This window comes from Eulemur rufifrons, chromosome 7 (assembly GCF_041146395.1).
Source record: "Eulemur rufifrons isolate Redbay chromosome 7, OSU_ERuf_1, whole genome shotgun sequence".
Lineage (NCBI taxonomy): Eukaryota > Metazoa > Chordata > Mammalia > Primates > Lemuridae > Eulemur > Eulemur rufifrons.
Genome location: NC_090989.1, coordinates 177,406,263 through 177,428,021, shown reverse-complemented (window position 1 = coordinate 177,428,021; position 21,759 = coordinate 177,406,263). Strand labels below are relative to the sequence as shown.

The following is a 21,759-nucleotide window of genomic DNA, read 5'->3' as shown; positions in this document are numbered from 1 at the left end:
GTCAGGGGTGGGGTGATCTGCAGTAACCAAGGAGGGTCTTAGGTTCCAGTCTAGTAAGGTTCCTCCTACATTAAAAATCGTCATCACATAGAGTAATCTCCCAATTTGCAGATAAGGAAACTGAGGTCCAGAAAGGCCCAGTGGTTTCTTTCAATGGGAGTATAATATTTGCTTAACTTTATCATTTGCTTCCCAGCATCTCCCAGTTGACTCACAGACATACTAATATTGTGGTGTTTTTAACCCAGTTCATACTTTTCACACACATCTTTCATTTTTTTTATTACTGTTCAGTTCTACGAACATATCACAGGCCTCCTAGATGCCAGGTGTACTGTGCTACTAAAATATGGAATTATTTCACTGTTCTTACTTTGTAAAATTTAATCACAATAAATCAAGGATCAATTATGATAATGTGGTCATATTTTAAGGCCCTTCGGTGCCTGTGAAGTGCAGAGGGTGAGTCATTTTATTTCCCATTTCACGGGTGATAAATATCCTGGGATGTCATCGTTGTTCTTTTTGTGCCATTTGTAGATCACACTGATCAATCTTTGAGAAAGAAGTACAAACAAATTTATTTTTTGATTCATAAAGGTTTTTAACCTTCTCAGTTTCTATGTCTTCCACTGTAGATGTCTCCAATGTGAGTTATTCCCACTCATTTTCATGGGTGGTTCTTGCAAAGCCAGTATTTCCAGAATTCTGCACCGATTTCTCCCAGTGACCATTAGGTAATTGCACCCTGCAGTGCAGAGAACTTAGAATATGTTCATTCTAGTAATAAAAGTTGTCTCTGGTTGCATGGGAGGGTCTCCATAAACTACATTTTGGCAATTCAGTAAAGATGCATCTGGATTCATTGTTGCGTCTGAGTACTGCTAAATAGAATATTTATACATATTAAAAATTAGATTTGAATTGGTAAGATGGAGGGTTTTTCCCTTTGATAGAAATTTTATTCCGATTTAGAACCGTATCTTAGCACAGCAGAAAAGAGGCAAATACTTTCTCTTCTAACCTAGATTTTCCCAATAAGTCAAGCAATAATTTGCAATTAAAAATATAGAATTTTATCAAGATTTAGGACGAACACAAAGTTTTTGTGCTTTAATGTTGTACGTCAACTAGCCAAGCAAAGAAATGATATTCAGCAACCCCACACGCACACGGCATCATCTCCAAAACGGTTCCATTGCCATAACCCAGTAGAATAAGATCCAGACACCTGCTCCCCACTCTGAGAAGCCTGAGCAACGAGGACTGTCCTGCTAAGTGCAGACTTCACTTTTGCAGTTTTCCTCATGCGGAGAAGAGGGAAAAGATGACTATGAAAATTTTCGTAATGGAAATGAAGAAAATTACCCATTATAATATGCCATTTTGAACTGTCGATGTCCAATAAATGTCAAAACTAAAAACCTAGGGAGTTTGAAAATGGACATGGTTTGGATTTTATAATCAATTTTAAAACAGTAACATGGGATAGTTAATGTGAAGAACAGAAAGTTTTAGGAGTGGTGGGTGGAGCTTTCCCAGCTGAGGCTGGGAATATGTGTCCCCTTTGGCACAGAGTTGCTGAGATAAAAGATTTAGTGGCTTTTCTAACCAAAGAGCAGAATAAACCATTCTTCCTTCTGGATCTAACCTCATTCTGGGTGGAAATGCGTGATTCCTGGGTCTTAGGAAGGAAAGTTTCCGGCAATAGACAGTACTTTAGGTTGGGACAAGAACAGCAGGTGGTGACCTTAATGTCCCTGAGTATTTATGAGGGAAGCCCCAGGGAGGAACAGTGACCCAGGATCAGAGACCATCAAAGAGAGCCTGTAACCACGGAGTAATCTAACAGGAGAACAGTGAAAATTCTTAACAAGCCTAGGACCTAACTAGCTCCTGATTTATTTCAAGATTTTGAAATTTGGCGTTTGCAATTGTTTTGTCTTGGTAGTCACATCTCAACAAGTATTTTAGCTTAACAAAGAAGAATACTGTATTTAGAAGTAAGAGGCCAAGTTCAAGCTCCCCAAGCTACTGTTTAATAGCTAGTAACCCCTAGGCAAGTCACTTACCTTCTGGAGTCTCAGCTTCCTGTGAAGTTGGGAGGGCCCCGCTTCCTAAATATCTCTTTGCTCTTCCTGGGCCATGCCCTGTCATCCCAGCCTCTTCCAATCCATTCTTCACACAGCAGCAACTACCACGATCCTGTATTCTAACATACAGACCTGAACACATATCTTCTTAGTCCTCTTGACTCTCTTCCCTCCTCTTAAATTGTTTTTTGGTGGTAAGAATATCTAAAATCTACTCTCTTGGCAAATTTCCAGTATATAATACAATATTATTAACTATAGTTAATAATTTGTAAGAATAGGAAAACAAAGGTAACTATGAGATGATGGGTATGTTATTAATAATTTGCTTAACTGTATTAATCACTTTCTTATACATGTGTACAGATGCTCCTCACATTACCATGGGGCTACCTCCCAATAAACCTAGGGTGTTGGGAGTGTCCAAGTGAGTTCCCAAGATGCATTTCAAAAATGCATTTAATACACCTGACCTATCGAACACTATAGTTTAGCCTAGCCTACTTTAAACATGCTCAGAACACTTACATTCGCCTACAGTTACACAAAATCATCCAACACAAAGCCTATTTTATAATAAAGTGTTGAATACTTCATGTAATTTGTTGAATACTGTACTGAACGTGAGAAACAGAATAGCTGCCTGTGTATTCAAAGTGCAGTTTCTACTGAATGTATATACCTTTTGTGCCATCATAAAGTTGAGAAATCACAAGTCAAACCATCGGCAGGACTGTCTATATATCAAAACATGTTACACATCTTAAATATATACAGTAAAAAATAAATTTGAAAAAAAAAAATCAAAGCCCTGCCAGGGTGCAGTGGTTCACGCCTATGATCCTAGCACTTTGGGAGGCCGAGGCAGGAGGATCACTTGATGCTAGGATTTAGAGACCAGCCTGAGCAACATAGCAAGACCTGTCTCTACAAAAAATAGAAAAATTAGCCAGGCATGGTGGCATGTGCCTATAGTCCCAGCTACCTGGGAGGCTGAGACAGGAGGATAACTTGAGCCCAGGAGTTGGAGGTTGCAGTGAGCTATGATGATGCCACTGTACTCTAGACTGCTAGCTGGATGACAGAGCAAGATCCTGTCTCCAAAAAAAAAAATCAAAGTCCTGTATGTAGCCTCGGAGAGTCAGTAGGGTCTGCCCTACCCATCTTTCCCGTCCCAACCCATAACAGCGTGCACTCACTCATGGGCACCAGCAGTCCCTCAATTGCACCAGGTTTTCTCCTGCCACAGGACCTTTGCATATGCCGTTCTGTCTGTTAGGAATACTCTTTTCCCTCTTCCTCCCCACTTAAATCCTGCCTGTTCTTTGGATTTGTGCTCAACATCTCTTTCTCAGGGGAGCTCCCTGTGACCAACACCTGCCCCTCTACCCCTGCCAGGTTCTCTTTCCTTCCCTTAACAGGGGGTTATTAGTATCTTCTCCTTCACCGGACTGCCAACTCCCCAGGGGCAGCTCCCATTTCTGGTTTTGCTCACCACTATAGTGTATTGGCAACCCCAGGCAGGGTGCCGAACACGTAGTCATTCTCAACAGTTATTAAACCAATAAGCCCATGAATGAGCAACTGAAAGCAAAGTGTTTTAGTATAGTACATGGTACATAGAAAATACCCAGGAAAGTTAGACATTCATTATTCATTCAAGGAAGAAAAAGATGTGATTCCTGCCATCAAGTAGCTTTAGTCTCTGCGGAGTATTTCAAATTGCAGCCACACTTTTAAGTGTATCCCTGGTGTGGAATTTTTTTTTAATGCTGTTTAAAAAATAGGAGGTATTTGAGAAGATCTGTCATAATTTATTTCAGATGTTGATTATGGATAAGCCAACTAATGATTACCATTATAGAAAAACAAAAGAAAAAGTAACCTATTTTTCAACATTCTGTGGTAGTTTTATTTTCATGCTGGCACCAGGCTCTTTTCAACTGAGTTTTTTTTTTTTTTTTTTTTAACTGCAAAGACCATGGTTTAATATTTACAGCATTTTCTTCAAGAATCCTATCACAGTCAATGTAATGGGAGTTTTACCACACGGTCTATAAATCATCAGATGAACTAGTTGGCTATTCAGGAGCTAAAATTAGTTTTGATCTAAGCGATACATATCATAATTTTGTTTCTTTGGATAGAAAACAAAACAAAACAAAAAAAGATGTCAAACCACTTTTGTTTAGGTTCCACTAAAATTTTCAAGCACAAATCTACAAGAGCCAGGAAATTCTATTTACAGTGAATCAACTTTAGCTTTGATGGTTTTTTTTCTTGGCATTCATTGGTTTGTTACCTGATCTTTGTGTTGTTTAAAGATAGCTAAGAAATTTCATAATCTTATGTTAAGAGGAAAAAATAAAGTATAAGACATTAAGTCCAATAAGCATTTTTCAAAATTTGCTTTCTTGGCCCTTCTCTTTAAGATTCAAGGGCTTCAAAAAAAAATGTGTGATGTTCCTTATTTTATTGCTGCTCAGAGCTTTCTCCAACTCTGAGAAATGACTGACATTACTTTTGTCCTAACTGTACTGTTTTCAATGGTGTTCCACCCCCAAGGACTGTACAAAGTGCCTGTAGGACAAACACATTGAAATTTGATGAGACGACTTAGTAAGAAATGAATTGACCAGAGAAAATAGATTTCCGGTAGGTTAGTGAATATCCGAAGAAGCTAGCGTTCTCTCTACCCTGCTTAGTAAACACAATACCATTCCAAAGGTGAGTTCCTGGGAAAGGTCAGCAGACTTGGCCACCTTGGTTCACGTGCCAGAGCCCAGGCGTCCCCACTGTGGCATGTACAGTGAACATCCTTCCTTAGCAGGGATCTGGAGCCTCATGTTCCACCTGTGGGGCCCACCCGTCCCTCTGGGTGATGACTGCCCCTTTCCACTGTACTCTCACATCTTGGGATCAGTATAATCACCTGAACTTCCCTTTGCTTCACGGCTCAGGCCAGGTAACAGCACTGCCAGCTGTGCTGCTTGGTGGTTAGAACACACACTTGGAAGTCAGGCCAACCGGTTCAAATCCCCATCTCTACTTTCATAAGCTGCACAACTTTAGGAAGCTGCCTAGCTTCTCAGGTGCCAGAGTTACCACCTACCTCATCAGTGACCTCCCTGCTGTGCAAATGGATGAAATCGTGCATGCAAAGCGCATATACAGTGCCTGACACAGAACAAACACCTAGCACTAGAGTCCAGAATGTCACATCCTGGAGATGGCTCCCAGGATCCAGGAAAGGCTCCCTGCCATAGACATGAGTGTAAGAGAAAATGCTTTTCACGGGTTTTCTTACACGATTTATTTGAAGTATAATTTTTACTGAAATTTGGCAGCTGGAATTTTTAGGAGCCCAAATCTGGACTCATATTTCCTATTAAAGGTGATGTTTACTGCATGTGCTGACCATGAGCCAAACTCTAGTGTAAGCCTTTTACAATGAACTTCACAACCTCATTTACGGAAGAGGCACAGGAAGAGGTTAAGAGACGTGTGCAAGTTTGTACAGTTACGACAACAGCTGGCATTGGGCACTGTGCCCAGAGCTGTAATTACATCATTTAGTTGTTACCTATGAGTTAAGGTACTTAAATGTTCCCCATTTTCAATTGAGGCCACTGAGGCACACACAGGTGGAGTAATTCACCCACAGTCATACATCTGGTACATGGCAGAGTGTGGACCCAAGCCCCTTTGTGTCTCACCCAGTGTCGCTGAGCCCTGGTCACCACTTTATCGATCCTTGGCACATTGATTCTGCAAATCAACGTGGACAATAGCTAACATCCATTGAGCACTCAGAGTGCACTGAACATGAACCTTAACTACTTTCTCTGCAGAGCCTAATTAACAACCTAGTGGGTTAGGTCGTACTATTAACCCGTTTTACAGGTAGGAAAACTAAGGCACTAAGCTGCTCCAGATAGCACATAAGTGATGCAACCTACCCTTAAGCCCAGGTGATCAACCCCCAGGGCTGAAGCTTTCAACCTTAAGGGTGGCCCCTCCTCAGATGTAGAACTCTTACCTGTGTTTGTGCACCTACCTGCAGTATCCGTTGGGATCCTCTCCTAATCTTGAAGCTTAAATGAGGATGGTGACACAAAATATTAAACAACAGTTTTAACATGCTTTTAAAATTCTATGTGAGAACAATTCTGTTGACAGAGGAATCTTTCTACCTGTCATTTTCTCTGATGATTAGAGGTTTGAGGGTAGAAATATTATTTTAGCCAGCCTTCTAGTCTTCGAGGAAAACAGCTGACAAATTCAAGTTTATTCAAGATATTTACAGGACCAATTTGAAGTTTACACCAGGGAGATGGAAATGACATAATAAAATGGTTTTCATAAGGATTTGGGTGTGATGCTTGCAAACACCTAACCACACCTTCCTCCTTCGGTTTGTGGCTGTATTTGCATTTGCAGTAGGAGATAATGCCAGTGGATTGTTAAGTGCAATAAAGTTGACATGTAAAAAGAAGCATGTCATCTTCTATATTCTAAACCTGGCATGCATCTCCCAATTCAAGGTGAAAGCCACAGCACCTTGAACGGAATGTCTGCTGATGCACAAACGCTCTCTTTGCCTCTCGTATTCATCTGTAAAATGGTGATAGTAGTTATACCTTCCTTGTGTGAGGATTACATAAGTGAATATAGGTAAAGTGCATAGAATAGCATCTGTTCTATGCAGCATCTATTCTATGCAGTAGAGGAAGTGCTGTACTACTGTTGGCTTTATTGTGGTGGAAGTGTCAGAAGCTCTAGCATTGTACTTGAAGGATTCTGGACACCCATGGATGACAAGGTGAGCAGTGAAGCACAGGGCAGCTGATACCGACTGTCGTAGCCTGTTCAACCTGGATATACTCAGGGAAACACCTTTTTCAAACCCTTCTGATACAGGGATCAGGTAGCTGAGCCACCCAACGGCCCCTTCCATGTGTCCAGGGCTCCCGTGCAGGTGTCTGGAGGCCAGATCATTACATGTGCTGCTGCTACACTGGACTCCATACCTGGTGACGGTCAGAAGCAGGATCACCGCCGGCCCTTCCAGCGCTCAGCGTGAGTTAGAGGAAGGCACCCCTTCCTCTAGGTGGACACAGCCTCGAGCCTACCGCCCTCCTCTCTTCCTTGTGAGCACTTTGCCCGCAGCTCAGCCTACACAGCCATAAGCAGGGGTCCTGCAGAGAAATTCTCAAAAGGGAGTGACAGACAGAGACAGTTGTCCAAGAAAAAGAAAGAAGCCACTTTGCATTATCTGATTTTCTATGAGGTCTATAAATTTGGTATTTCTTGTGTCTTTTCTCTGTATCGGGGGAGGGGGGTGTTCAGCAGTCAGTTGTCTTTTTTCACTTTAAGTGGCCCCACCTTGTCACCTGCAGTACAGAAACCAGAGACAGAGGGAGAGCTTGGCCAGAGCCACCTTGTTCTTTTGCGTGTACTTCGAGACCTTTCCGGACCTCATTTTTTCCATTTTCCACAAAGCAGAGGATATTTTCCTTGATACTGTTTGGATCATATTGAGAAATGGTTTAATATAAGCTTAAGGTAGAAAATGCTTCTCACTGTGTACCTATTCTTTACCCTTGAAGTTCCAAAGAAGGACATAGGAGATGTAGATGTTGGGGGCAGTTGGCTATAGAAATACCTTGTTTCCAAGTACTTGCCACTGGGCTTTCCTATGATATCTTGAGCTCCTACTTTAAATTATCACCTTTAAGATGATGCAAAAATGTGCATGTTAATTCTAAGATTCATACTGGTTTAAGTATACTGTACTTTAATGGAGATCTGGATGTCATTGCTTGAAATGATATTTCATGGTGATGACATCAAGGTTTCCAAAAGGAGATAAGATGTTGATTAAAGTGGGATTGATATCTGAAAAGAAAGTATTTTTTAAAATTTTAGGATTAGCAGTTTTTTAAAAAGCAAGTACATATCCACTTTTAGCTTAGTCTCTATTTCTTTAAGACACATCTATTTCACTATTCAGATCCTGGTAGCCGGATATATTCTAGATTTGGGAAAACAGTAAAGGATTTTAAAATGTGAGACACTTAGACACAAGGAAGACTTCTCTAACAGAATTACCCAGGCTATCAATTCATCTGTGCAGGACACTCGGAATGGAGTAAGGAAGGGATCTCATGGTTGTAGAAATACTAAACCTAGGGAAATTAGCATCCAGATGCATTTAGAAAATACGGTGACAAACCTCACTGAGGTCCCAAGTAGAACCCCAGAGTTCCCATGCAGATTTAAGTCTACATAGGAACTGAGATCTCCGTAAGTGTAGTCTATATGTACATATATAAATGCATCTCTGAAGTACTTGCCACAGAAACACGTTAATTTGAACACCATTTATTCACTAAGGCTCATATTCCTTCTTAACTGCCATAATGCCTACATTTTAGATAAGTCGCCTTCCCTGCATCGAGCCCTAGAGCAGACTATAAATTTGAAATAAATTAAGACAGACAGGAGTTTCCTAAATGAAGATTTTTTTTTATCCAACCTGTATCAGGGCTCGAAACCTTTTACTTTTCAGTGCATAGTTTATTGTCATCTATTGCTTCCAGTGGAATCTAAGTTTTAATTAGTTTGAAAACATAGGTGTGATATTTTACAGAATGAAATCACTGCCCCTGTATTTAATTAAATGAACCCTATAAAAGTTGGATTTTAGCCAGGGGCATAATTTATAGTAGGCTGAATTTAAAATTGCATTAGTACTTTGTATAGGGGTCATTTGCCCACATAATAGAAATAGAGGTGATTGTGATAGCTGATCCTCAGAAACCAGTGTCTCCCCATAATAGATACTTAGTCTCTAATACAGAGAGAGTATGGTGTGTTCTTTCTAAACATTACATTTTAAAATATCCTGAACTGATTACAGTTAAGCTGTAGAAAACTTTGAAAGGTGTGTGTGTTTTGAAAAGTGATACTGTGTGACCATAGTTTAACCAATGGTATTTCTAGGTAGACTGAAAACCAAGCCTGTTTCTGGGTTATGGGCTCAGTTAGTGTTCCAGCGTGTTGTAGTCTCTGGGAGCAGTCTGGCCACCTGAGCCAAATGATTAGAGGTCTTGGTAAAACACCACCCATAATGCATACATCTGACCATTTCTTAAGTGACTCTCGTGTGCTGCGGCCTCATTTTGCCTCCAAGAAGTGCTTTCAGTGACATCGCATCAGCCAAGAGAGAAACTGTCTCACTAAATAACTTCAGTAAGTACTTGCTGAATGAGCGAATGACTGAAAGACAGATGGGTTGCCAGTGATATTTACCTCCCAAATGGAAAACCCACCATGTTTGTATTAGTTTTGAGGACCAACAGTGGGAAAGACAGCCACAAGTAGCTCCTGCAAAGAGCAGCAACAATGTTATCTGAGCTTAAATGGAACCAGGAAGGATTGGTTCCACACCCTCAGCATAATTGTATGTCTTGTCCCAGGAGACCTTACACTAACGGACCTCTTTAAGGTCCCTTAGTGTCATGTCATATTTGCAGCAGTGATGTTTGCTTTGAGACTGATTGGATTTTCACCGTAATTGCACCTAAGTCCCAGGGGTCCAACCAGAGCTTTAGGTGAATAATTTAAGCATTTAATTTATAATAAAGATAAAGTTTGCAATCAGCATTTCTTATTCCAAAACATTCCATTTACTTGGTCTTAAAGCTGCATAAACTGTTTTAAAAGCAATCTGCTCAATTGGGCGAGTTAATGATATTGAATTTGACCGGGCCAAACGTCACTGCATGAGCATCCCGCCTATAATCACAGCCATCATCGCAGCCGTTTTGTGTAATGTAAATGCAATGCTAATCCCGAGAATAAAAGTTGTCATTCTCGGTTGGCTGACAGCGTGCACCGGAGTCATCACCTCGCTAAGTCTCTCAGTGATGTGATTCCAAGATGACAGTGGTGTAATAAGTGTTATGTGCACAAGGTAATTCAAAACAAATTTGGCTGCACAAATGGATCGTCTAGGATAGTAAACTCCCGCCTCATCTCATCGTCTTGTAAGAGAATGTAATGATCCCTAAAGTACCTTGTCAAGGAGCTTGTGTGGCAGGGGTCAAGTCCTGTAATATTTATCTGCTCCTCCCACCCCACCCCAGAGAATCCCAAGAAAAGAACTGCAAATATTCATGTGTATATTGGTAGCCCAGGAACATACAAGATGGGCAGGGAGGTTCCTGGGAAGTAAAGAAGCCTTTCAGTATACAAATATCTCTGAAGACCAGCTAACTAGTTTGGGTTTTGCTTCTTTGATGTATAGATTGTTTCCTCCCAGGAAAATGTGACTCATCTGATCCCTCTTAGGATCCCTATTAGCACTGGTATCTTGGTGAATTTTTATTATTGGCATGTTAGGCATTACAAATAGATTGTCTCATCTAAACTTTACAATAACCCTAAGAAGCATGACATTATTTTGCAGATGAGGTAACTGAGTCTCAGAACAGTTAAATTGCCTAATGCCGACAGCCAGGATTCCAACCCTGGCCTTGATCCCAAAGTAGCCATCCCAATGCACTCCACCCCTGAGCTGTGAGGAGGAGGAGGTCACTTGGCTTGTGAAGGGGTTTATTGGAATTGCGTGTGATTGAAAACTGCATGGTACTGGGCGACTAATATTTTCTTTGGCACAATTGTCAGAAATGCCTTTCTGTGGAACCCAGCCAGAAGCAGCAGTGACATTCTTATGTGGGATGAAAGGGCATTTCTCAGTCACCCCAAAGTTCCAGCCAGGCCTCCCTTTGGGGTTGCCGCTCTCTTTTCTCTGTGGCCTGGGCAGTAGAGATGCTACAGGTGTTGTTGCACCAATGCCTTTTAATAATACTCAAAGTTGAAGAGATTCAGAAAAGCTTTCTGTAATTGAGTGCCTCGTGACACAGGGGAGCTCTTTGCCCTCAGGAATCCTCTTAGCTTAGACCAGTCCCAAGCAGGTCCTTCATGCATCAATTTCTGGATGCCATTTAAATTAATATCCACTCAGTGGTTCTAGCATTGATTTACAAAGTCTATCCAAGTAAAGCAAGAGTTGCCACCACTTTTCTATAAAAATGAGCTGATTGAGATGTACTCCTAGTCAGAGAAGCACTTTTACTAATTCTGTTAGATAGATAGGAAAATGTCTATAGGAATAAGTGGGAATACATTCATGCCTAATTTTACAGTATATCTGTGTGATGTTTACATCAGTTAGGATGTTTTGGGCTGTAGGTATTTAAGATCCAAATCAAATGGCCTAAAATATAAGAAATGTATTATTAAATATTAAATGTGACCAGAACTTTGGGGATAAGAGGTTCTAAGCTTAGTTAGTTCACTTCTTCAATAATATTATCAGAGACCCCAATTCTCCCATTTTTCGACTCCGCCATCCTCAGTGTGTTAACTTGGCCTACAAAGCCAGTTCCCATCATGGTCCCAAGATGCTGGCACAAGTCCAAGAAATGCATGCAGATGACTTGCCCAGAGGCGGAAAAGAGCCACCCCTACCTCATGGTCCTATTTTAAGGATGAACAAAGCCTCAAATCACCCTAACAGATTCCCCTTTTATCCTATAACCAGAATTGCACAGCATGCCACGCCCATGCCTAAATCCATCACTGGGCAAAAGAACAAGACCACTATGATTGGCTAAAGTCAATCAAAATGAGCACCTCAGGTCTCCCCCAGGGGGTAGGATCTCTGATCTGGTGGAAAGGAAACGGAGTTTGTGGTGAGGAAGGGTGCATGCCGCCCAGGCAGCCGATGTGGCCTGCCATGGTGTTCGCAAGACCTAATTGTGTGCGTAAAAAGTGAAGGCCCGGGCCGGGCGCGGTGGCTCACGCCTGTAATCCTAGCACTCTGGGAGGCCGAGGTGGGCGGATCGTTTGAGCTCAGGAGTTCGAGACCAGCCTGAGCAAGAGCGAGACCCCATCTCTACTAAAAATAGAAAGAAATCATATAGACAGCTAAAAATATATGTAGAAAAAATTAGCCGGGCATGGTGGCGCATGCCTGTAGTCCCAGCTACTCGGGAGGCTGAGACAGGAGGATCGCTTGAGCTCAGGAGTTTGAGGTTGCTGTGAGCTAGGCTAACGCCACGGCACTCACTCTAGCCTGGGCAACAGAGTGAGACTCTGTCTCAAAAAAAAAAAAAAAAAAAAGTGAAGGCCCATAGATTCCCTTTTGGACACAACTAGAAGACTCCCAGGGTCTAACTGATTCCCTGCCCTCTATTCATGTAGCTTAGTGTTGCTCTTGAAGAGAACAGCAAGTTGAAGAGCAAGAAGATACCATAGTAAGAAAATCCCATTTTCATTCCCTTTGGCCAAAAGGCCTGGTATTTATAGAGAGAGAAAGCACAAATTTGCCGTATCTTGCAGGACACATTCAGAATTTCCAATGTCTGAGTTCATTGTGGGTAAAACCAACTCTGGTGCGAGCCATTCCCAGTGCAGAAAACCAGTGTGGCTAGTTGGCCCTGGCCCGCCCACACCTCCTAAGGGTGCCATACACTGCATCCATTTATTCCCAGGAACAGAGTCACTATTGCATTGTAAATCATGTTATATTTTTGACTCTCGGTGCCACACGTTAATGGAAAATATGGCTCCGGTAGTTCTGCCCCAGCATGAATGTCACAGCACTCCAAGTTGTCATTCACCCCCACACTCCCACCTCAAGCCCTCAGCCTTCTGGACTCTAAGCAGGAAAGAACTCACCAAGGTCAACTAGTTTGGAAAGATAGAATTCCTTTGTGTCCTTTTATTCTTTTCTCAAAAGCAGCAGCATGAAGACCATCATAGCGTTAGACCCTGCCATTCCCAGTCCTCCAGGACGGGCGATTTAAAAGTTTGGTGGTTCAGACAGTCCCTTATTTACTGGTACACTTGAGTCATTTTGTGACCCAGAGTTCTTGTTCTGTCCAACTCCCTCGTGATATAAGTAAATTACTTAAGTGGATTGAATCCAAATCATTAATAACCTCCACTGGCGTGATTTCATTTGGGCTTTATTACAAGGAAAGAATCTGACATCTATTCCTCACCCCAACAGTTGTTTACAATGGACTTCAGCCTAAGAGTTGTCCCTATAGGGCCAGAGTGAAAGGGTTTAGGAAAAAAAGAGAAAAATAGCTGCACAGTCAATACTTGTGTTCTGCTTGGATAGAGAGAAACTGAAGTGCTCTACCTCAGAGGAGGGACCTAATTGTCAGTGTGCTTTGAAGTCCAAGATACTAAGGGGGGGTGGGAGAATGTATATGCCAGAGTTCATTTTGACATAAATAAATGCCAAAAACATGCATATTGCAAGAATGGAATATTAATCTAAGAGATTTAAACTCAGAAATTCCTATATGATATGACTTGAATGGGTCAGTGTTCTCCAGAAAAAATTTGAGAAGCTGAAGAACATCTGCAGCCATGTGTTCAATGGAATATGATTCTTATACCATAATTTTATATTTGATTTTAAAAAGCCAACCAACCAGTTGGGGAAACACTGTCAATATTAAAATATTTCAGAGCCTGATACGTTTCTATACAGTCCAATCATAAAATGCTACCAAACTATCTGCACATAACATAACTACCTCAACAAAATGCTTTTGCTTTATGGGGAAGGGAGAAGATAAATAGTTAGATATCCATGTTGTTTGGAATGACTTCGGTTTTTAGAAATAAGATTGTTTTCTATTTCATTTTACATAAGCTATTCGAAAGATAGTAGTGTTTAGTTTTGATTATACCATTGGAGAGAATGCTGGATACAGCAGCCAGTGTTCTGACCCACCACAGACTAGCAGGGTCATCTCATGAGGTTTATTTGAGTCCCTAGAGGAGGGAGATAATCGTACTTTTGGTCCTGGCAACTTCACAGGCGTATGACGGGAGAACTAGTGAGAGGTATCTTAAGTCATGCAGTAAACAGTAGACACTCAATAAGTACAAGATTTGGGAATGCAGCAGTAGAAAGCACTGTACACAGTGGGAACCAAAACAGCCATGAAGCTGTTGTTACCCCAAACATTGGCCATTTGCATTCCTTCCTCATAGTATCTGCTGTATCTCTATGGCCTATACTACCATTTACTTAATATTTTCAATTGACTTTTTAAAAAAAAAAAAAAGAAAAGAAAATGGATTAATTTTAAAAGGAAACTTCCTGTCACTTCCATAAAAGAAAAGCTAGTATCATCTGCCACAAACTGGAAAAAATACACACCATTAAAACATAACAATGTAATTAATTTCTTGTTGGCTGTTATTGCCTGATAAAGGCTCTGAGCCCAAGGCTGGTCTTTTCTTTCACAGGCAAGATTAGCAAGTGATGAAATTGTGTTAAAGACATTTCAGTAGGAAGCCGAGACTTCCCCGCTGTGAAGTTTATTATTTAACGCCAGATCTGTAATACCTCCACGCTCACTCTCTTCCCACCAGCCGTTCTTTAGGAAGCCTAGAGAACTGAAGTTCTCTGACATCGCCACACACTTCTTTCTTTTTGCCTGCTGATACACGAAAGCATTCAGTCCAGGTATCAGCCTTTCCGGTTTCCGCTTAATTATTCATCTAATCCTGTCCCACCCTTGATGTTTTTCAACAGGTCAACGGCAAAGACTTATCCAGAGCAACTCATGACCAGGCTGTGGAAGCTTTCAAGACAGCCAAGGAGCCCATCGTGGTGCAGGTATTGAGGAGAACACCCAGGACAAAAATGTTCACGCCTCCCTCAGAGTCACAGCTGGTGGACACGGGCACCCAAACCGACATCACCTTTGAACACATCATGGCTCTCACCAAGATGTCCTCTCCCAGCCCGCCCGTGCTGAACCCCTACCTCCTGCCGGAAGAGTAAGTCGCGTGATCTGGGATCACTAACGTGTTTAAGCAGCGCAAAGCAGCATGGTGAAGTTGGGTTTTTTCCCCGCTTCCGTGGGGTGAAAAAAATTAATGTGCCTCATAATTTTCCTCCAAGTTGCCCATGTTTAACTTTATTGTTTATAGAGACCATAAATCGAATCCTGCTCAAAACCGCTCCGACATATTAATGACTTTATTATAACCCTGGAGCGGAGTTATTCAAATTATATTCTAAGAACAAAATTACTTACAAATGTTGTAAAAGTTGTTCCAGAATAAAATTTAATCACCCCAAATGGTAATTTCAAGATTCTGCAGTCATTACTCGAGGGAATGCTGATTGTTCTTTTAAACAGACAACAGAGTAAGTCGTGTGGGTAAAGAGAGCCCTGCAGCTTGTGCATTCGGCTTTCTGGGGTCTCATTTCAAGCCCGGATCCGTGTAATAAGCCCACACATGCCCCATATAAGTGCCGCATGTACCAATTAAATAGCAGCTGTGCTTCAGCAGACCACATTGATTTCTTTACACGCGGCTCTTCTCTTACCTTTCTGCCAGAGACAGTCATTCGGAGCCTTCAAATCAGAAAAACCTGATGCTTAAAACTACTTTCTAGCTGTGGAACTTAGGTAATTTACTTCAGTTTCTTGGGCTGTATTTTCCCTATGTTAAAATGGGGATAGTAATAGTATCAATCTCATAGGATTGTTGAAGAATTAAAGGAAATAATATGTGGACAGTCCTCAGCTTGGCACATGGTGAGCACTCAGTAAATGGTAGTGGCGATCGTCGTTAATTGCATGACTGATGTAAAATATTCAGGAAAAAATGAAGAGCAAGGTCTTTCTGAAATATATCACTGGCTTAAAAGATGTCCAGTTTAATGTAGCTTTTCTTATGTGACTTTGCACATCTGAGGGCAAAGTCTCTGTAGCTGACGTTAGGGTCACCCCTGTCTCCTCCCATCTTAGGCTCATCTTGGGTCAGATAATTGACTTGATACATTGTTTCTAAGGGCATGTTACCTCTTACAGGCAAAACTTCTGTTATTTAAGTGATACCTGTTGGATTTCTATTGGAAACTCAATAGCGGGAGTGAGCAAACGTTTCCTGTGGTTCTGTCATATTTCGGATAAAGGCTTGCCTTTCATCCCATGGTTTTTGTGGTTAGCTGTCATCAAAACCCAGGGCTAATTCCCCAGGCTTGACAAAGTAAATTCAGCCACAGCTGACAGTGTATAAAGATAGAGGACAGGGCATCCATCTGACATTGACTCACAGAGTGCAAGCGTGCAAAGAATCATGTCCTTTATTTCTCACCGCTGTCCCTTCATACAGATGAGGAACTGCAGGCTCACCAGTTCTGCCCAGTTTAAGTTGGCAGCACCTGGACAGAAACGCAGGTCTGCTGGACCTCAACTCCCAGCTTTCAACCCTGAGACTCCGTAGTGTCTCACCCCAGTTGATCCTCAGAAACAACTGCCTGATTCACTGAGTATGATTATTCCAACCATTTATCTGACATTACAGAACAAAACTGCCTCGTGTTATCGATGAGCCCTTTAAGACTACTCCTGACTCAAATGTTGAACTGTCAGTGACAGGCCTTTTAGAAGCCAAACCCCTAATTTCCTCTTAAGTCTAGTTAACATGACATGACTTATCCCTCGGGGGCGATTTGAGAAATGTCAGAAGAGTGCAGAGGTCAGGCTTCTCCCAGTCCTGGCTACGAGGTCAGACAGCAGCAAGAGCGTGCTTCGGGACTGAATGGGGCGCGTTAAGATGATGCTGGAAAGCCCAGACCTTCCAACGGTATCCTCGGCACTAAAAGCCCCTTAAGTGCAGGCAGTATATTTGCCTGATGGGTCCTGAAAATTGAAAGCCAGCCCTTGTTTGAATGACCACTCGTGGCTGATCTGTTGTTTCAAAACTAAGTGCCTGGGAGGGAAGACCAGAGCCCATCGATTGCTGCGCTGACCTTTGAGAACATGAAGGTTTGAGTCCCTGGCCAACAACCCGAGACTGAAACTTTCCATCTGCATCTGGCACCGTGGACTCTAAGCTCCTCTCAAAGCCGCTGACCCAGCATGTTAGAATTCCCGCCGCCTTTGCCCCTAGAGGTTCCATTAGTAACATGTCCAAGGAGGTAGCGAGTTCTGTGAATTGCGTTTACATACGTTGTCCCAGGGAAACACAAGCCTCTGCTCTCCTAGCAGAACGAGTGTGTACATGGAAACATGCCTACACATGTGCCTCCATGTGTGTACATACAACCATGTATGTGCATACTGATTGTCACATCAAACATACTATTGTGTGTACAGTCAAAAAAAGTTCAAAAAGACGCTGTCCTAAAGGACAGCATAACAGTTTCAGTCTTTGACTTCTGAACTGATCTCAGAGGCCAGCGCATATCTTTAAGTGTCGCCTAAAGTCAAGCCTATTTCTCTCCAGAGATAAAAATCTAACAGTGAAGCGATAAGCGGTAAATATGGGCCTGTCTCCTGCCTGGAGGGCTAGTTAGGAATTAGTCACATTGAATCACAGACTGGCAGGCTCGGAGATGGGCTCTGGAAATAGCAAAGCCCGTCTGGCTCTCACCTTGCATCTTAACTCCTTCCGGAGGAAACGGGCTTTACAGCAGATGGTGGAAGTAAGAGGGTGGAGGCCCTGCCCTTGCCGAGAACCCCATGCAGAGGCAGGTGAGCTGTGAGACGGCCCACACGCTGGGCGATGCTGAGGTGCTACTGCTGGGCATGACCGTGGGGATAAGAAAAATGGACAATGCTTTTACCAGTAGGGCCTTAAAGATCTTGCATCTCTTTTCAGGCATCCCTCAGCCCATGAATACTACGATCCAAATGACTACATCGGGGACATCCATCAGGAGATGGACAGGGAGGAGCTGGAGCTGGAGGTAGGAGTCATTATTTTAGGAGTCATTATTAAGAATATGGAATGCCTAATAAGTTCTCTATAAGTTTAGTTTATAGATGCTGATGGAAAATGGCAAAAGCAGAACCACTTTTAATCATGCCGGTGGAAAGGCACAACTGAGCTTTATCTTTCCCTGCTCAAAACAGAGCTTAACAATCAGGTCCCAAAAGCAGAAAATTCGTATTTTTTTTTTATTTGAATCACTTAAGAGATGGGACAGTAAATCCTGTTGTCAACCTCTGAATCCACCTAACCCATACATTCTTATAACTAACCTGAGCCTCCTCACCTTCCTACCTTTTATATCACACTTTTTACTCAAAGGCAGGTGCTCAAGAAGAGGTGGATAAATTACCAGAGTGAATGCTAGCCCGGCCTCAACAAAAAGGGTTTGCCCACTCTTTCACTTGCTTCAAGTTTTCTGACACTGATCTTGAAAAATTAATCAAATCCATAACTCTCCTTAAGTGTTATTTGAGGCCAAATATGTCTCAAGATTCTAAGATGCCATATAATTTCAAATTGGCCTCTCTTAAGTTTTAAAATATTTAGAGGACACCAGGTCGCCAACAGAGTTTTATTCCTCATTTTCCTTTTAATAAGAAGGATAGAATATAGAGAAAACACCAACCTCCATAAGGTATTTATATTTTTGGGAAAACAGTTGCATATTTCAATGTGTTTTAAAAAAACACAAGAGTATTTTTGAAAATTGATTTTGTGGAATAAGGCAATAGGGCACCTTTTAAAAAGACACCTGATGTGGACAGGTAAGCCCTTTGGCACCATCAGAAGGTCGGCCAACATTTTATGCAATTTCACAGCCAACTGTTGTGTAGTCTGGGCTGCCCTAAGGATGCCTTTGAAGCTGACGAGTTGTTTAGTGGCAGTAGGTTCTGTGCAGTGACAGAAGCAGCTGAATAGTAGAAAACAGCTATGATCCTCAACTTAAAGTTTAAATTTAAACTTTAAAGTTACCAAAAGTTCTCATTTCAAAACAGAAGATGAAGACCAATAAAAGTGTGCAAACGACAACTTCACTGACTGCCCACTTACAGCCCGCTGAGGTCAAACCAAAGTATTTGTCCCTAGAGGCATGATTGACACCATGACAATTCTTTGAAAATTTAGATTTTTCCATAAATGCATCTGAAGAGGAATAGCAGTTATTCTAACTATAAAAACCGTTGGCTGTCTCTGCTTGCTGTCAACCACCGACCGAAGCACTTGCCATCCAATAATTGCTCCAGGATTAAACGTAGCTTTGTCCTTTCCAAAAAAATAAGGATTCTGCCTCTCATGTACATCGTCCTGTCTCTCCATGTTCAGGGCAGGTTTATGAAGCAGCTGTGACTCCTTCAGGACACTTGTTCAAGTTAATACACGTTCCTTTCCATGGGGGTTCGTGATCAAATGCATTTGGGAAATGCCAGGTTGAACAAAACTAAGCGGATTTCTTAGAGGACTTCTCAGACACTGTTGACTATGTAATTGGCATGGAAAATCCCCGGGGGGCAGAGGGGTTCAGTAGGCAGAATTTCCCACACCTCTTTGGCCAAGTACTTGTTTCTATTTCCTAGTTCTCTGCAACACTGTTAGCAAAACACCACTCTGCAAAAATAAGGGCTATTTAATAATCTTTACAGCAGTGGTCCCCAACCTTTTGGCACCAAGGACTGGTTTCATGGAAGACAATTTTTCCATGGATGGGGTGTGGGGAGGGACGTGGAGCTCACAGTGGTACCAGCGGTGGAGAGAGGCTGTAAATGCTGATGACGCTTCCCTCACTTGCCTACCCACGGCTCCCCTCCTGCTGTGCACACTCTCCCTCCCAAGTGTCATGGAGGACAATTTTTCCACAGATGGGTGGGTGGCCGAGTTCTGTGGCCCCGGGGGTTAGGGACTGCAGCTCTATGGGACAATATTGCTTTTTGATGATACAATTGTGAAAAAATAGAGTTCTTTTAAAAAGCTGTCAAATATCTCAAGCTAGATTTAAGTAGTAGAATAGACTTTCCAGTCTTTGATATTTAGTTAAACTTGACTTTATAGCAGTGGGTTTTTCAGTTCTTTTTTTAGTTTCTGATACCTTTGAGAATCTGATGGAAGCTACAGTCTCCCTGGAAAACATGCCCCTGTCTATACGAGCTTCAGTATGGTTTCAGGAGACTCACTGGGTCCCCACAGTGGTCCCCAATTTGGGCCATTCTATTTAGAATTTTCTATCTGAATATCACCAGAACTGTTATTTGCTTTCTATTTCCCTTGGACTCAACTTATTTAAACTAAGGTAATTTTATTTTAAAGGAAACACTATACCATTGCCTGAAGCACAAAGTCAGCATCAGTTGCCATAAATAGAAAGTCCCATACAATTAAATACAGTGGACACAAGACAGTGTTATTAAATCCTGGTGCCTACTGAGGGCTGGGAGCCCGAGGCCTCTACCTCCTGCTCTCTTTCTCTTTTTCTAAGGAGATTAGCTTGTATTAAACAACTGTTGAGAGTAGCCAGACTGAGTCTTTCTCCCTAAAGGAAGTTAACTTTCTCAGCATAAACTACCTGAGTGCATCCAGCTTTTGGTAGGAGCAAAGTGTGGGGGCGGGTGGCAAGGACAGCAGCCTGGCTTCAGCTGGGAGAGGTGGGAACCGCGGAACCCCGACCCATGACCTATGGAATGAGAGTCTGCACTTTTGCAAAGTGTCCAGGTGCCTCAGTACATATTAAAGTCGGAGGATCCCTGCCCTACATAGAGGCCACAGACCCAAGTAAAGAAGCCCAAGCTGCCATTTCCTCGTGTTCTCATGAGTCACATCAGTGAGGCTTTGCTTGTGCGTTTCATCCACTAGAGTGTAGAGCTGTGCTTCCAAGTCATTAATATCGTCCACACTGCCCACACAGAATAAAGTTTGCCCATGGGCTAGGAATGACTGGGCCCCTTGTAGACATGTGACACTGTGCTCATAAGACTGCTTCTTTCTATGGTAGAAACAAAGAATACAGATGTTTAGAAAACTAAAATATTTTAAGTGAGACCTTTGATGCCACAAGACGGCATCCACACTTATTTTCAATGCTACTCATCTTACTGAGTCTCTGTTCTGTGACATATACTGTCTGGTGCTAGAAATGCAAAATCGGGAATCCACCACCCCGCCTGCCTCTGCGGGGCTCATGGCCATTAGGATCATGAGCCATTAGCGTTTCATTTCTAAGACATTCTCCATCCCTAGCTCCTTTGAATGGTTATCACAGAGTACTCTGAGTCCATACCAGACAGGGAGTCTGCTTTAACATTTGGTCTTTTGTCCACAGCAGCTTAGATGTCACCAGGTTATTCTGTTAACAAGCACCATCTCATAAAGTGACCTGGTGGTTGGGGTGAACGGCCATCCTAAATTCAGAGGTGGTGATGGCTGAGGTGGTGATGGCTGAGGAGGCCTAGGCTAGGGGGATGCCTCAGCTGGGTCTTTCTGAGTCACCAGCAGGGACTCTCCATTAGAGAACAGTAGCTGGACCTCCATCGTTGCTCTGTTTCAGAGGTGTGTCTTTGGAAGATCACCTGGTCAGTTCAAGGTTAATAAACAAACCCCACTGCTGAGAAGTTTCCTAAAGCAGACCCAGTTTTCAGGGACAATGGCACATAGCTGTCATCCCTGCTTCTTCATCCAATTTCTTAGAACAGTCCACAGTCTGTTTTCTAGGCTCCAAGGATCAGGCTATTTTTGAGTAAGGAGCCAATCTCAGCACACCACTCATCATCTCAATTGAATTAGACCAAATCAGCACCTTCGAAGAACAACTAGCGCCATGGATATTATATATGATGAAAATATACAT

The 21,759-nt window shown here is 42.3% G+C and overlaps 1 protein-coding gene across 3 annotated transcripts in view; it reads left to right on the top strand.

The window, feature by feature from the left end:
• PDZRN3 (PDZ domain containing ring finger 3) overlaps positions 1 to 21,759 on the top strand; it is a 226,477-nt gene that overhangs the window by 191,191 nt on the left and 13,527 nt on the right. For all 3 annotated transcript variants that reach the window (XM_069473820.1, XM_069473821.1, XM_069473822.1), the window contains 2 exons: positions 14,725 to 14,972; positions 17,811 to 17,898. In XM_069473820.1, coding sequence (XP_069329921.1) covers positions 14,725 to 14,972; positions 17,811 to 17,898 — 336 coding nt within the window. The remainder of the gene's footprint in view (positions 1 to 14,724; positions 14,973 to 17,810; positions 17,899 to 21,759) is intronic.